The 14557-nt window shown below is 40.0% G+C and overlaps 1 protein-coding gene across 1 annotated transcript; it reads left to right on the plus strand.

The window, feature by feature from the left end:
- The first annotated feature begins 3919 nt into the window (after window positions 1-3919).
- LOC102778179 (uncharacterized) lies at window positions 3920-14482 on the plus strand. Its single transcript, XM_087833649.1, has 7 exons — window positions 3920-3953; window positions 4160-4258; window positions 8676-9014; window positions 9230-9376; window positions 11857-11955; window positions 12530-12570; window positions 13961-14482. Exons 1-7 carry the CDS (start codon window positions 3920-3922, stop codon window positions 14111-14113), a joined length of 912 nt encoding a protein of 303 aa, XP_087689775.1. The 3' UTR covers window positions 14114-14482.
- The last annotated feature ends 75 nt before the right edge of the window (window positions 14483-14557 follow it).

Genomic DNA, 14557 nt, shown 5'->3' on the forward strand with positions numbered 1-14557 from the left:
TTATTACATATTTTGATTGTAACAGTTAAATCTGTTCTGTTAATCAGTTTTTCTGATTTTCATCATGGAGATGAGGCTCATTAAATCCAAATCTTCTGGACTTGCTCTGTCATAATGTTCAGAATCTGTGTGCATGCTTAGTAGGAGTGAGAATTATGGGAAAAACACATTTAAAGTCTTATTTTCAAAGGTTTGGGGTAAAGTTGCAGAACATTTGAATCTGATGAGCTGGATGAGACCACAGATTCTATTCGCTGAGTTTTTAATGTCCCAGTGACCATGGAAATGAAAGTGATGGTTCTCTCCCAGTTTGTTTAGATGGATGGGAATTTAAAATAATTACCTAGATTTGACTCAAGCTGCTGAGCTAAAAGTCTGGAGCTGAAGCTCAGTCTCATGGCAAAACATGAAAAACTGACAAAAAGTTGTTTGTGTGCACAGAAAACTGTCCTCTGTTTAGGGATGGGTATCGAAAACCGGTTCTTGTTGAGAACCGGTTCCCACCTAGGGTTGCCAACTCCCTGAGAAATAAATAAGGGACACCTCGTGGCCAGGGCCGGGCGACCCAGTTGTCTTCACCCTTCCCAGTGTGGTGAATTTTTTAGCTCTTTTTTTGTGTGTGAAATTATTATTTTTTAACCATTTGACTTGAATTTGATTTAAGTAGATGCGTATTCTTTGTGATATCAACACTTGGGAAACAAAAATCATTTAGGCATTTATTTTTAGCTCAAAATGACAACATTAACACAATAAAACAGGTCTCTTTCTTAAACAGAAGCCTGTCATGCTTAACTTTTGATAATAAAAGTAAATCTTTCTTTAAAAGAACTCTGTCCTACTTAACTTAAAATTATATAAATTAATAGAAAACAATAGAAAGAAAAATATTCTTGTAACAGTGCACATTTAGTGCATTTAGTGCAATTGGCTTCAGCAGAGGCATTATTTCAGCTTTTGCTCCCGTTTGTAAACCCACTTGTTCCCATGATTACGCATCATAACTCATCATCATTATTCATCTATGTATTACTTTTATGTATTACTCATCTATTTGTTGTAATCATCTATCCTTGCAGTTGTTTATTACACAAAATAAATTATATTATCACACTTCTGGCCACATAGCGCTGATATTCACTGCACATGCCCATTTTAACCTTAACCAGAGGGTTTAAAAACAAACAAACCAGTGTTTACCATATCTGGTTCTGCCGTGGCCTGGTAGACAAAAATTGGTTAAGGGTTCCCCGAGCTTTCACACCCCTCATGTTCTTCATGTGCCCACCATTAGAAGCATGCCTATGGAAAAAGTGCGCCGGCACACAGTGCAGTGCGCTTTATAGGTGTTATCGTGTACTTTTCCAGCCAGGTGTTTTCCTTTTCCCATTCTTCCCTGTACTTTTGCAGCCTTTTTTTCTTTCTCTGAGAGGAACAAACATTGCTGGTCTAATGCCGGGCTCACACTGTGCGATTTGTGGCCCATTTTGAGTCGATTTTTGAGTCGTGCGACCAATTTGGTGATCGGCCCGATTTTGGCCTTCATCGTGTAGTATACGTGGGGTAACGAGAAGCGATTAACACCTCACGACCAGCTCCCGATCATCAATCGCTCGTGAGGGTGTCACCGCAGCCGCTCACACTGCTCACGCGCAAACACGTAAACGTCGGTGAAAAAGACGGAGCAGCACGGCTGTGCAGCGTGTGATCTGGACTCAAGCGATGGAGGCACAACTTGTAGAACTTTGGAAAGCTCATCCGAGCCTTTTCGATGTGGCATCACCAAATTATCACGACCACAACAACCGTGAAACTAGTTGGATTTACATTGCTGCTCAATCACAGCTGCCTGATCATGTTTGTCATTAGTAATTTAGCAAAGTTGATGGCGGTGTGTGTCTGTGTGAGTGAAAGACAGAGAGGGAGAGCGAGCGACAGATTTTCTGTTATAACCTTCATTTTATGGACGCACAGTGTGAGCACTCAGGTCGCATCAGAGCATCGGGCGGTATAGTGTGAGACCCTGCATCGTGACCTACGAACTTATAACCCATGCGAGCCAATCGTGCAGTTTGAAAATCGCACAGTGTTTGCCCAGCTTCAGGTGTACTGTCGTCTGAGACTTGCACCGCAGTGTCGGCGTTTGTTTCCCTGTTGGCCATGCTTTTTGTTGTGGTCATCTGTTGTCTTCCGGTATTTTCTCCGCAAGCGACCTTTCCTCAACCAATGAGATGAGCGGCAATCTGAATTGTCATACTCGAATTGTCAAAAGTGTGCTGTCAGCTCATTGGTCACAAAGCAGGAGCGGGGCTGGGAATTATGTTTTCAAACAAAGCGTTAATTACATTAAAACTTATAGACTACTTTTGATTCTCACTGTATTACGGGACAAAGTGCGTCCCTTATTAGCTCAATACGGGACGTGTACTTTTGTTTCTAAATACGGGACGATTCCGTTTTTTAAGGGACGGTTGGCAACCCTATTCCCACCGTTTCAATTCCTTGGAATTGTTTGCCATTTTTGCAAACGATTCCTTTATCGATTCCAGTCGCCCCGAATGACGTCACCACGTTGCGGAGCGTCATTTACCTGGCAGGAAACACGGCGCCTAAGCGGCTCAAACGCTCAAAAGTTTGATTATACTTTACGAGAACGGATGACAACAGGGCAACTTGCAATACTTGCAAAGTAGATATTTCATTTAAGGGAGGAAACACTACGAATATGCAAAAGCATTTGCTCACAAAACACACGATGACCTTAAATGAATGTCGTGTTTTTAATTCCGCTCCGGACTCGTGAATCTCAACCCAGCAGCAGCGGTAACGTTTGCACGTCCTCTCCCGTTAATGCAGCAGGTAAATAATCATCTAACAGTGCATATTATGTTAGCGCGATCTGCCTCATTACAAAACCTGCCATTACTGTGCATTTAGGTGACCATGATGAGAGAGACAGACAGAGTCTGGCTCAGATGCTGGCAGTTCTCGCTGCAGTCTACCGGTAGCGTCTCCTTTCAGGCCAGGATAGACGAATGTCACCGAGCAGTGACTCAGTTTGTGGTAAAAGGCTTGAACCCATTTGCCACAGCAGATGATTTTCAGTAAGTGAATGTGTTTAATTGTAGGCAGGGACATTACTGGATATTCTTGTGTAATTGCTACTGAATAATTTATGTTATACTTTGTTATTGCTACAGGAGAATATTTATTTTATTATTTTACATTTACAATATTTTTTCCCCGGGGACCCTGTGACACCCCATTGAAGAGCCGTCGGCTGTGGATCTCTTAAGATCTCACTGTTGGGTTTGTAAGGCCATGTTACTCCTAAATTTCTATCTTGTTCAAAGAGAAGATATAAAACAAAGTTCTAAGCTAATCGACCTTAGTGTTCTCCTTTTTTAAAAAGAATCGATAAGAGAATCGATAAAGAATCGAATTGTTAAACAGAATCGAAAATGGAATCGGAATCGTGAAAATCGTATCAATACCCATCCCTACCTCTGTTTTTATTGCAGTCATGTGACGTCAGTAATATCATTTCAACAGGAAGAATGATTTGAGTCCACAAACTCGAAATAATAGATTAAATAAAATTAACATTTCAGGATCTTCTGTGAGACTTTGCTGCAGTTTATGTTTTATAAATGATTTGCTGTGGTGCACGTCTGTTTCCTAAGATCCTACTGTTAACCTACACAGATCATGCTTTATGTTCACCCACTCTTCACATTTCCAAGACCAAAGTCCAGCAGCACAGAATGATTCAAGACACTGAGCAGCAGTTTATTTACTTGACAAATGATCCATACCCAGAACAACAACTATTCCCTCACACAGAGAAACAAGTTACAATTCTCCAACAAGAGCGAAGCTCAAAACCAAGAAACATGAGAAAAAAGTCTTCAACACAATAATGAACCTCTCACTGCTACCAGTCTGCAGCGAGTGTATGATCAGTGTGTACAATTTACTATTTACAAAGACTGTTCACAAGTAGCTCACAGCTAGAGGGGAGAGGTGTCGTCCATCCAGTGATTCAGTCCAAAAACACCAACCCCATTGAATGTACCAGTCAGCACACCTCATCTGTCGTTTTCTAAAAACTCGTGAACAGCAGTATTTGAAGTTTTGTGTCTGTGTGTCTGTCATCCAGGTTTGTCCTTGGAGCTGGTGATACGTTTATCTGTGGTGGTGGTTCTGCTGCCTGTTGTTCTGCTGCTCATCTACAGAATCACGGCCGAGGGCTCTAACGGTGAGTTACCTTCAAACATTATTTAAAACCTTTAAGATTCATTAATTGACAACAGAGTTCTTATACTTTTGTATTTTGATGTCTTGTTTTCAATTCAGATTTTTTTCAGTTAATTTCCAGAGTGGATTTTCAGGTTTCAGTTTATGGTTTATTGTTAGAAAATGTTTAGTTTTAGTTGAAGTTTTATTAGTTTCAATTATTATCCTGAGGAGGGCATAGCAAAGCTAATCAAACTTATTACCTGTCTGTTCTACAGGTTTGTACTGCAGGAGACGCTCAGCATATGACCACACCGAGGTGACTTATCTCTGTTTGTTTTCTCTCTATGTCGTGGTTTCAAAATCTGTACCAGGCTGGAAAGAAAAACAAACAAACTGAGATTTCATGGTTAAAAAAAAGTTCAGGATTCTGAATTTAAATTGGTAAATGCTGACCTAAAATGTTAAAACATTATTTCATTTCAGTTTCAATCATATGATTCATTTTCATTTAAATCTACACTAGTCTCTGTTTTATGTTAAAAGATGCAAGCAGCACCGAAATTAACCAAAATAAAGTTCAAAATCTACTTTTTCACTTCTCTGTGTACTATAAATAGAACACACAGCTTCTGTTTTCATCCTGACACCAAAAACCTGCTGCGCATCATCATCTTCTGCTTTAATATGTCATTGCTGTCATTGTGTTTTTGTCTTTGCTTCTCAGTTCAGTCAGTTTGTTATTTTTATTTTCCCAGATTGGTCTCAGTGAAATCGATCGTCCAGTCTCCTCATGTGAAGACTCGACCTACCAAAGTCTCAATACAGCGAGCAGAGATCACGACCAAACCTACTCTACACTCAGACACAATAACCAGTTTTCAGACATGAACTCCTGTCAAACTGAATGACTGCATGAACAGTCATTTTTCCTTCTGAAGGAAAAATGACTTTTTAAACCAAGTTACAGGGTCAGTGATAAAGATTTGATCATCAAACTGCTGTAAAAGCGGGAATGAGATTATGGACCTCTTAGAATCCACAACTCAATCTCATCCATGTCACCTTCTCCCATTGCTTCATCCTTTTCAACCAAGTATTAAGACCAAACAGGTAATAGACGCGTTGCTCCACCATGTACATGTCACACTTTGCCCCTTTCAAAACTGAAATGCACACGCATGCAGAAGTTGCAGTAAGTTGCAGTAACAGCAGAGGGAGATGTAACTTCAAGCCAAATGGTAAATGGTAAATGGCCTGTATTTATATAGCGCTTTACTAGTCCCTAAGGACCCCAAAGCGCTTTACACATCCAGTCATCCACCCATCCACACACTGGTGATGGCAGCTACATTGTAACCACTGCCACCCTGGGGCGCACTGACATTAAAACAATTACGGAAAAGCCTTTAAACAGAAGTTATTAACACATTTACACACACACATATTATATTACCTGCCTAGTTTAACTGTTTCTGATGATTAAAGACTAATGTACTTCATACGTTTGTCCTCGCCCTGCTGGTAATGCAACTTCTGTATGGACGTGTCCGTTTCATGTTTTGTAGAGGCAAAGCGTGAAATGGACACAGTGGACCGGTGTGTCTATTATATATATCGGTTCAATCTTTTAGCTCAGTGGTTCCCAAAGTGGGGAACATGCCACATAGCGTGGGGGGTGTGGTATGAATCTTTTAAAAAAAAGAAGAGTGGACACTGTTAGTATAATAGGCAGGTTTTTTGACGGGGCTCCCACACAAATGCAAAGCAGAAGATGAAGCATCACCAAATATGCTTCCAAACCAACTTCCTTCCAAGCCAAACACAAACATATGATGAAGCATATCTTGCCTTTGGCTTCACCTGCACAACAGCTGTCAAACCAAGGGTTGGTCTCCCCGACAGAATTTGTTTTCCCTGCGTCGGGAGCACACGCTGGGCTCTCCAAATCACAGACAAACAGTATCCCACATTCTTGATTTTTAGTTCACAAACACTATAGCGACTAACTACTCCTGAAACTTTGGAGGTTTTAGCTCTTTATACAGTAAAGTTACAGGAGGATATAAATAATTATCAGGAAAAATATCCTTCGTTTGTTAATCCCACATGAGAACAATAAATATCATTTTCTGCTGTACTGAATGGTAATGTAACAACACTCATTTTTTACTTTTTCATAAAACTAAAACATCACTACTTCCACGTCTAATAGTCTGTAATGGAGGCGGAGTAAACTGGATCCGCACTCCGTGCCGAGCGAATGCTCGCAACACAGGGGGAATATGTTTTGTCGGTGATACCTACCTTGGCGCAACACTGACCCTGCCACAATTTGTTCCCCCGGTTCAAATCACGGACAAACAGTATCCCACAGTTGTTTATGTTTTTAAACCCATTTTGCACAGAGAGGCATTTTTTGAAGAATGTATTGACAGCAGCGTTGATTGTAAAATAAAGAGGGGCCTAGCAAAAAAAGTTTTAGCCACAGTGTAAATGAATGATGTAAATGGATGTGCAGTCTGCCCAAGTCGCCTATTAGAAGGTTTGCTTTTTAATTAAAATAAAAGTAATTTCAAAGTTTCTAAACTATTTGGAATCACTCGTCTCATTCTTTGATTAAAACATGTTGTCATGACACATTTGTGTGTTAGGACAACTGTGGACCCAAACGCAGGACTCAGCAGAAACACTTGAACTCAAAACACGTTATTAGCTAACAAATGGCAAACTTAACAACACATACAGATGAGTAAAACAGGAGCAAACAGACTGAAAACTAACACTGACAGAGAGAAGGGAGAACACACAACATGAGGGGAGATCACAACAAGGGAGTGAAGGAAACTAAAGGCTTAAATACACAGGAGGTGATCAGGGAGATGGAACTCACAAGAACACAGGTGAACTAAATCTGACAAACAAGACAGAGGATGCAAAACTGAATGTACGGGCAGGAGACGGGGACTAACAGAATAAAACAGGAAGGAACACTCTGAGATTGACACATGACACTTGGACTGGGGATAAACAGACATGGAGACATGACAGACTGGGGAGACAAAAGGATGAAACACGGAAATGAAGATGGGAACAGGGAGAAACCACAGACAGACAGACCTGAACACAACTGGGGAGACCAGAGGTAAAACAACACAGAGACACTGGAGACACAACACAGGGACGAAACTAACAGACTGGACACAAAAGGACAAGAAATCAAGAAATATAAATAACAAACTCATAGACAACAGAGTGTAACATATTCAGGAAGTAGAAGCTAAATTAACTTATAACTTTCAAAGATACATAATTACATAATTTTGTATGTGGCAGGTGACTGACCACAGTTTTGTATTAAACAGTTTTTATTTTGACAGGAAGCCCCTCAGTGTTGAGCTTTCTGTCAGTGTCACTGCTCCTTTAGTAGGTGTGTTGCAGATGGATCTCACTGCTTTATACAATGAAACTGCAGCCAGTTAAATAAGATTAGTAAACTCCAAACTCTATTTTGGAAGACAAAAAAATGTCAAAGTTGAAATTGAAAATTCAGAAAATGTAAAACTAAACCATAAATAAATGGACAAAAAAAACCCTGTGAAAGCAGAGGAGTGTGGGTTTGAGGGAGGGACCACAACAAGAAACGAAAGTTCGAAGTTCCTGGTTTGCAAACGGAGAAGAAAGAGAAGCAGCATTAAGCCGTCAGAACCTCGAGATGAAACTCTGTCACATTTTCTTCTGCTTCATCTTCCTCTGTGAGTAAATTCTTCTTATTTCTTATTCATAAAGATGTTTACAGGTTTTGCACTACATCAGAAATAGTGCTGAAAGCAGAAGCCAAGGTTGTCTGTGAGTCAATGCCCACCACTGTTCTTACAGAGCAGATAAAGAGCTAAAACGTCCAAAATTTCAGAAGTAATACGTCATTGTTAGAGGTGTTTGTGATCTAAAAGCCCAGTGCGCGCTCCCGACGCAGGAGAAACAAATGCTGTCGGGGATACCGACCTTGACACGTCACCTGGTTAGCAGCTGCTTTCAGATCGACAGCAGCTCGTTTGTGTTCAGAGTGCTGCTTCCTTCTTTTCCAAACCACTAAACCACATTTAGAGCTTGTAAGGAAACAAGCTTATCATTGAGTTCAGGAGGAACAGCACAGCTCAAAGCAGATCAAGATTTTAGCACAGACAAACATGAGGTCAGTTTTCAAACTTTTAACTGAGCTGTTCTTCAGCAGATGGCTTGTGTTGGCAGGAAGGACCAGGATGATTTTGTTTAAATGAAGACTACAAAGAGAGTGAATTTAAATGAACTATCTTTAATTGTTTTGTTCAATTAGATAATAATAATAATAATTTGTTCCAGTTTAATTTAATACAATATTTAAAATCAAATGCTGTGTTTACAGGAAGTTGGTAACTGATTGTTCATATTTTCTACAGACCTGCAGGATGGAAACACTGGACTTGCCAACGCTGAAACTCTCATCTATGAAGGAGTGGAAGGAGGAAACATCACAGTCGAATGTAAATTTGTGATCCTTGGAAGAAAGACATTGTTCTGCAAAGACAAATGTGAAAAAGGAAACGTTCTCATTGAAACAACTGATTACACAGCTCAGAGCGGCAGATACAGCATTAAACTTGTAAAAAAGAATGTACTGTCAAAGGATATTGTGCACGTGAGCATCACACAGCTGAACAAGTCTGATTCAGGATGGTACAGGTGCACACTGGACACAAGTTTACAACCATGTGATTTTCAGCTTGTCATCACAGGAGGTGAGTAAAAAAATCTTATTCATGTCTCTGAAGATGTGAACTTCTCACTGACCACAGTTACTTTTCTTTCAATAACCTACATGTGTCATATTTACACTACAGGTTTAGTTCAATAAGTTGTGCTGTAAAGACACATTAACCACTGTTACTGACATGCAGACAGAAAACCTGCTTCAAGTAGGATTGTTATTATTCTGATGTTTCCTTGTTCACAGCTTCAAACATTTCAACACCTCATCAGCCTTTATCAACATCAACGTTTCTCCTGTCGGCCTCCACAACAACAAACTTCACTTCAACAAGTTTCGTACCTTCAGCCTCCTCTGAAGTCTTCAGACAGCCTCAAACAGCTGCAGGTTCAGGTACATCGTATATGCATGAGTGTGGATCTGTCATTGTTTATCACAAAAATAAAAACCTCATCCATGTCTATTAACGACACATCAGTGTGGAAGAATCAGTCTGATTAATTCCTGAAGTATAAGTAGAAACAGCCACAGTGTAGAAATACACACAAAAAAGTATTGACATTAAAATTTTATCAAAGTATCAAAAGTAAAATTACCAGAGTTGTTTTATGATGAGGTTATGTTTGTGAATTTTTATCTGTCAATTGCTCCCAATGGCAACCTTTTCATAATTTAAACTGAATTATGTATTTGATGTAAGAGACAGCTGAGTGTAAAAGCGAATATCTGAATTTACCGATCGATCTACATCCCTGTCCTCACCCAACACCTATGGTCGTGAGCTGTGGGTAGTGACTGAAAGAATGGCGGAAATGAGCTCCCTCCAAGGGTGGCTGGTGTTTCCCTTAGAGATGAGGTGAGGAGTTCGGCCATTCGGGAGGGGCTCAGAGTAGAGCTGCTGCTCCTCCACATAGTAAGGAGCCAGGTGAGATGGTTCGGGCATCTGACAAGGATGCCTCCTGGGAACCTCCCGGGTGAGGTGTTCCGGGCATGTCCCACCGGAAGAAGAGACCCAGGACACGCTGAGGAGATAATATGTCTCGTCTGGCCTGGGAATGCCCTTGTGTTCCCCTGGAAAAGCTGGATGAGGTGGCTGGGGAGAGGGAGGGCTGGGCTTCTCTGCTTAGGTTGCTGCCCCCGCGACCCGCCCTTTAAAAGTGGAAGAAGATTAAGATATTACATTTTGTAAAATTCATATAAAATTAGGAAGGAAGTGAAGTTATGAGATAAATCTAGGAATGTAAAGAGCACAACGTCTAAATGAAGCATTTAAAAACTTACCACCACTGCACATAAAAGCTGGTTGAGAACTTGGCTGACTTCTTCAGTGTCACTACATGAGTTCTTGATGGCAGACAAAGATGTGATCAGTCAATATTTGAATTCATTGGTTTTTTAGATTTCTTCCTATGAATTTATATAAGCATTACAGCAGATACACATGACAAAAACATTTTGATGAATCTCCCTTACTTTATTAAAAAAAATAATGGAAAAAAATTAACTTTGAATATTTGTGTTTAGTTTTGTGTGCACAAATTGTAACAGTTAAATCTGTTCTGTTAATCGGTTTTTCTGATTTTCATCATGGAGATGAGGCTCATTAAATCCAAATCTTCTGGACTTGCTCTGTCATAATGGTCAGAAACTGTGTGCATGCTTAGGAGTGAGGCTTATGGGAAAAACACATTTAAAGTCTTATTTTCAAAAGTTTGGGGTAAAGTTGCAGAACATTTGAATCTGATGAACTGGATGAGACCACAGATTCTATTCACTGAGTTTTTAATGTCCCAGTGACCATTGTTACGTTCCCCTAAAAGGGTCCAGGCGATGAGGGGGGAAGTAACAAAAAGTTTCCGGGTCAGGAAAAGGAGGCAAAAGGGTTAAATTAAATAGTTTTATTAAAGTAGCTCAACTAAAAGAGACGGACAAGCCGCTATCACCATTTAAGGAAAACAAACACAACTCAAGCGGTGGTCAATAAAGTAAAGTCAAAAAGAGAGCAGCTCAATAGCTGCAACCACACAGCTCACTAGCTGCAAACACACAACCACACAAACACACAGCTCACTAGCTGCAACCACAATAACGGCACTCTGGCCCAGACCTTTTCCTGGGCTTAAATCTCCTTGATTACTGACGAGAGTCAGCTGCACAAAAGGGAAAGGTGGCACCACAGGCAGAAGAGGTGGTGGGACACGCCCACACAGGCACTTTCAGGAGGAGGCCCTGCTAGGGCCGTAACACCATGGAAATGAAAGTGATGGTTCTCTCCCAGTTTGTTTAGATGGATGGGAATTTAAAATAATTACCTAGATTTGACTCAAGCTGCTGAGCTAAAAGGCTGGAGCTGAAGCTCAGTCTCATGGCAAAACATGAAAAACTGATAAAAAGTTGTTTGTGTGCACAGAAAACTGTCCTCTGTTTTTATTACAGTCATGTGACTTCAATAATAGCATTTCAACATGAAGAATGAGTCGAGTCCACAAACTTGAACTAATAGAAAAAATTCAATTAACATTTCAGGATCTTCTGTGAGACTTTGCTGCAGTTTATGTTTTATAAATGATTTGCTGTGGTGCACGTCTGTTTCCTAAGATCCTACTGTTAACCTACACAGATCATGCTTTATGTTCACTCACTCTTCACATTTCCAAGACCAAAGTCCAGCAGCACAGAATGATTCAAGACACTGAGCAGCAGTTTATTTACTTGACAAATGATCCATACCCAGAACAACAACTATTCCCTCACACAGAGAAACAAGTTACAATTCCCCAACAAGAGCAAACCTCAACAACATTTCATGTCTTTTTCTAAAAACTCGTGAACAGCAGTATTTGAAGTTTTGTGTCTGTGTGTCTGTCATCCAGGTTTGTCCTTGGAGCTGGTGATACGTTTATCTGTGGTGGTGGTTCTGCTGCCTGTTGTTCTGCTGCTCATCTACAGAATCACGGCCGAGGGCTCTAACGGTGAGTTACCTTCAAACATTATTTAAAACCTTTAAGATTCATTAATTGACAACAGAGTTATTATACTTTTGCATTTTCATGTTTGTTTTCAATTCAGTTTATTTTCAGTTAATTTCCAGAGTGGATTTTCAGGTTTCAGTTTTATTAGTTTCAATTATTATCCTGAGGAGGGCATATGTCAGAGGCAAGATTTAAGATAAGTAGGTATTACAATAAAAACTGTATTAGCGACACACCTGCGTTAGACCTGTCCAGGGTGTACCATGACTCTTGCCCTGTGACAGCTGAGTTGGCTTCAGCATCCCCACAACCTTAATAAGGAGAAGTGGGTTTAATTTAAATAAATTGCATTTTGTTTTTATTCTTTCACGTCTCATTTTTGTTTTTAATGTATTTTAACTGTAATAACCTTTGTTCAAAATATTTCTTGTGGTACTGATTGGTTGCTGACATACTCAGTGTATCACAGGACAGGCACACACACTGGACACACAACATTTTGTTAAAATTGTATTACATGTTTTCAGAATAAGTGACTAAAGCTAATGAAACTTATTACCTGTCTTTTCTACAGGTTTGAACAGCAGGAGACACTCAGCATTTGACCACACTGAGGTGACTTATCTCAGTTTGTTTTTTCTCTATGTCATCTTTTAAAATCTGTACGAGACTGGAAAGAAATGGCGTGGTCCTGGGTCATTTTGGCCCAGCGGTTTAAGTTTCCTGTGCTTTTTGTCATTTTTTGCATTACGTTAAGGTTGGGTTTCCTACGTCACTCTGTTCAGTATTCTCCCTGTGTTGTTGCCTTCTGTGTCTCCCCCTGGGTGTCTGCATTTACATGGTTGTGTGAGTTCTTGTGACATCTTGTTTTCCCCAGCCTATCATGTCTGCCTCTCTCCCTCATGCTCCTCATGTTCTCTCTCCCTCTAGTTTAGTTTATATTTTTATATTTTATAGTTTTGTATCGTTTTCCCTCGAGTCAGCAATGAAGCTGCATTTTGAGTTCGCCCCCATGTGTTGCGAACCCTGCATTTTGGGTCCAATCTCCTGCCTGCCACAGAGCAATTCATGACAGAAAAGAAAAACAAAAAGTGATTTCATGGTTTACAAAAAGTTCATGATTTTCAATTTAAATTGGTAAATGCTGACCTAATAGGAAAATGTTAAAACAATATTTCATTCCAGTTTCAATCAGATCAAGGCGATCATGGCTCAAAGAGTTGGCAGTTCGTCTGTTTAACTGTATATCTCAGATTTCTGTATAGTTTTTTATTTCATATTTATATCCTGTTCATAGCCTGTACATACTTATAGTTATAGAATATTCATAACATACTTCATACCGTGTACATTTTAACATACCATAATAGACCCATTTCTGTAATATACTTACATATCTATATTATTGCTAATATATATTGTAATATATCTATATCACTAAAGCACTTCTGGATGGATGCAAACTGCATTTCGTTGCCCTGTACCTGTGCATGTGCAATGACAATAAAGTTGAATTCTATTCTATTCTAATTCTAACCGGAAGGTTGCCGGTTCGAGCCCCAGCTCGGACAGTCTCGGTCGTTGTGTCCTTGGGCAAGACACTTCACCTAGCGCCTACTGGTCTGTCCCAGGGCAGCTGTGGCTACAACTGTAGCCTCCACCAGTGTGTGAGAGTGAATGAATAGTGGAATTGTAAAGCGGTTTGAGGGCCCGAAAAGCGCTATATAAATGAAATCCATTATTATTATATGATTCATTTTCATTTAAATCTACACTAGTCTCTGTTTTATATTAAAAGATGGAAGCGGCACCGAAATTAACCAGAGTTCAAAATCTACTTTTTCACTTCTCTGTGTACTATAAATAGAACACACAGCTTCTGTTTCCATCCTGAAACTAAAAACCTGCTGCGCATCACCATCTTCTGCTTTAATATGTCATTGCTGTCATTGTGTTTTTGTCTTTTCTCCTCAGTTCAGTCAGTTTGTTATTTTTATTTTCCCAGATTGGTCTCAGTGAAATCGATCGTCCAGTCTCCTCATGTGAAGACTCGACCTACCAAAGTCTCAATACAGCGAGCAGAGATCACGACCAAACCTACTCTACACTCAGACACAATAACCAGTTTTCAGACATGAACTCCTGTCAAACTGAATGACTGCATGAGCGTACCGGTCATTTTTCTCCCATTGCTTCCATCTTTAAACCCAGTATCGTGTCAAAACATGTAACAGACATGCTGGTCCACCGTGTACATTTTACACTTTGCCCCTTACAAAACATGAAATGGACACACATGCAGAAGCTGCAGTAACAGCAGAGGGAGATTTATTTCAAGCCAAAATGAAAATAATCATCAGAAAGCCTTTAAATAAATGTTATTAACACATTTACATGTATATACATATTAGCCACCTAGCTTAACTGTTTCTGATGATTAAGGACGAATGTACTTTGTCCTCACTACCGACTTCATGGCTTTACATATATTACTCCCCCTGCTGGTAATGCAACTTCTGCATTCATGTCCATTCAGCCCGTTCTCACTCCCGAGGCGTAACATGCTGACGTTTTGTCACATCCCGCTGCGTTCCTGTGGAAC

Source organism: Neolamprologus brichardi, chromosome 20 (assembly GCF_056152115.1).
Source record: "Neolamprologus brichardi isolate AB-2024 chromosome 20, ASM5615211v1, whole genome shotgun sequence".
NCBI lineage: Eukaryota > Metazoa > Chordata > Actinopteri > Cichliformes > Cichlidae > Neolamprologus > Neolamprologus brichardi.

Excerpts from the sequence above, each read along its gene's own strand:
- LOC102778179 (XM_087833649.1), top strand. The coding sequence starts at position 3,920 with ATGAACCTCTCACTGCTACCAGTCTGCAGCGAGT. Across the intron at positions 9,015-9,229 it reads TCAGCTTGTCATCACAGGAG|CTTCAAACATTTCAACACCT; the intron begins GTGAGTAAAAAA and ends CCTTGTTCACAG. Across the intron at positions 9,377-11,856 it reads TCAAACAGCTGCAGGTTCAG|GTTTGTCCTTGGAGCTGGTG; the intron begins GTACATCGTATA and ends TCTGTCATCCAG.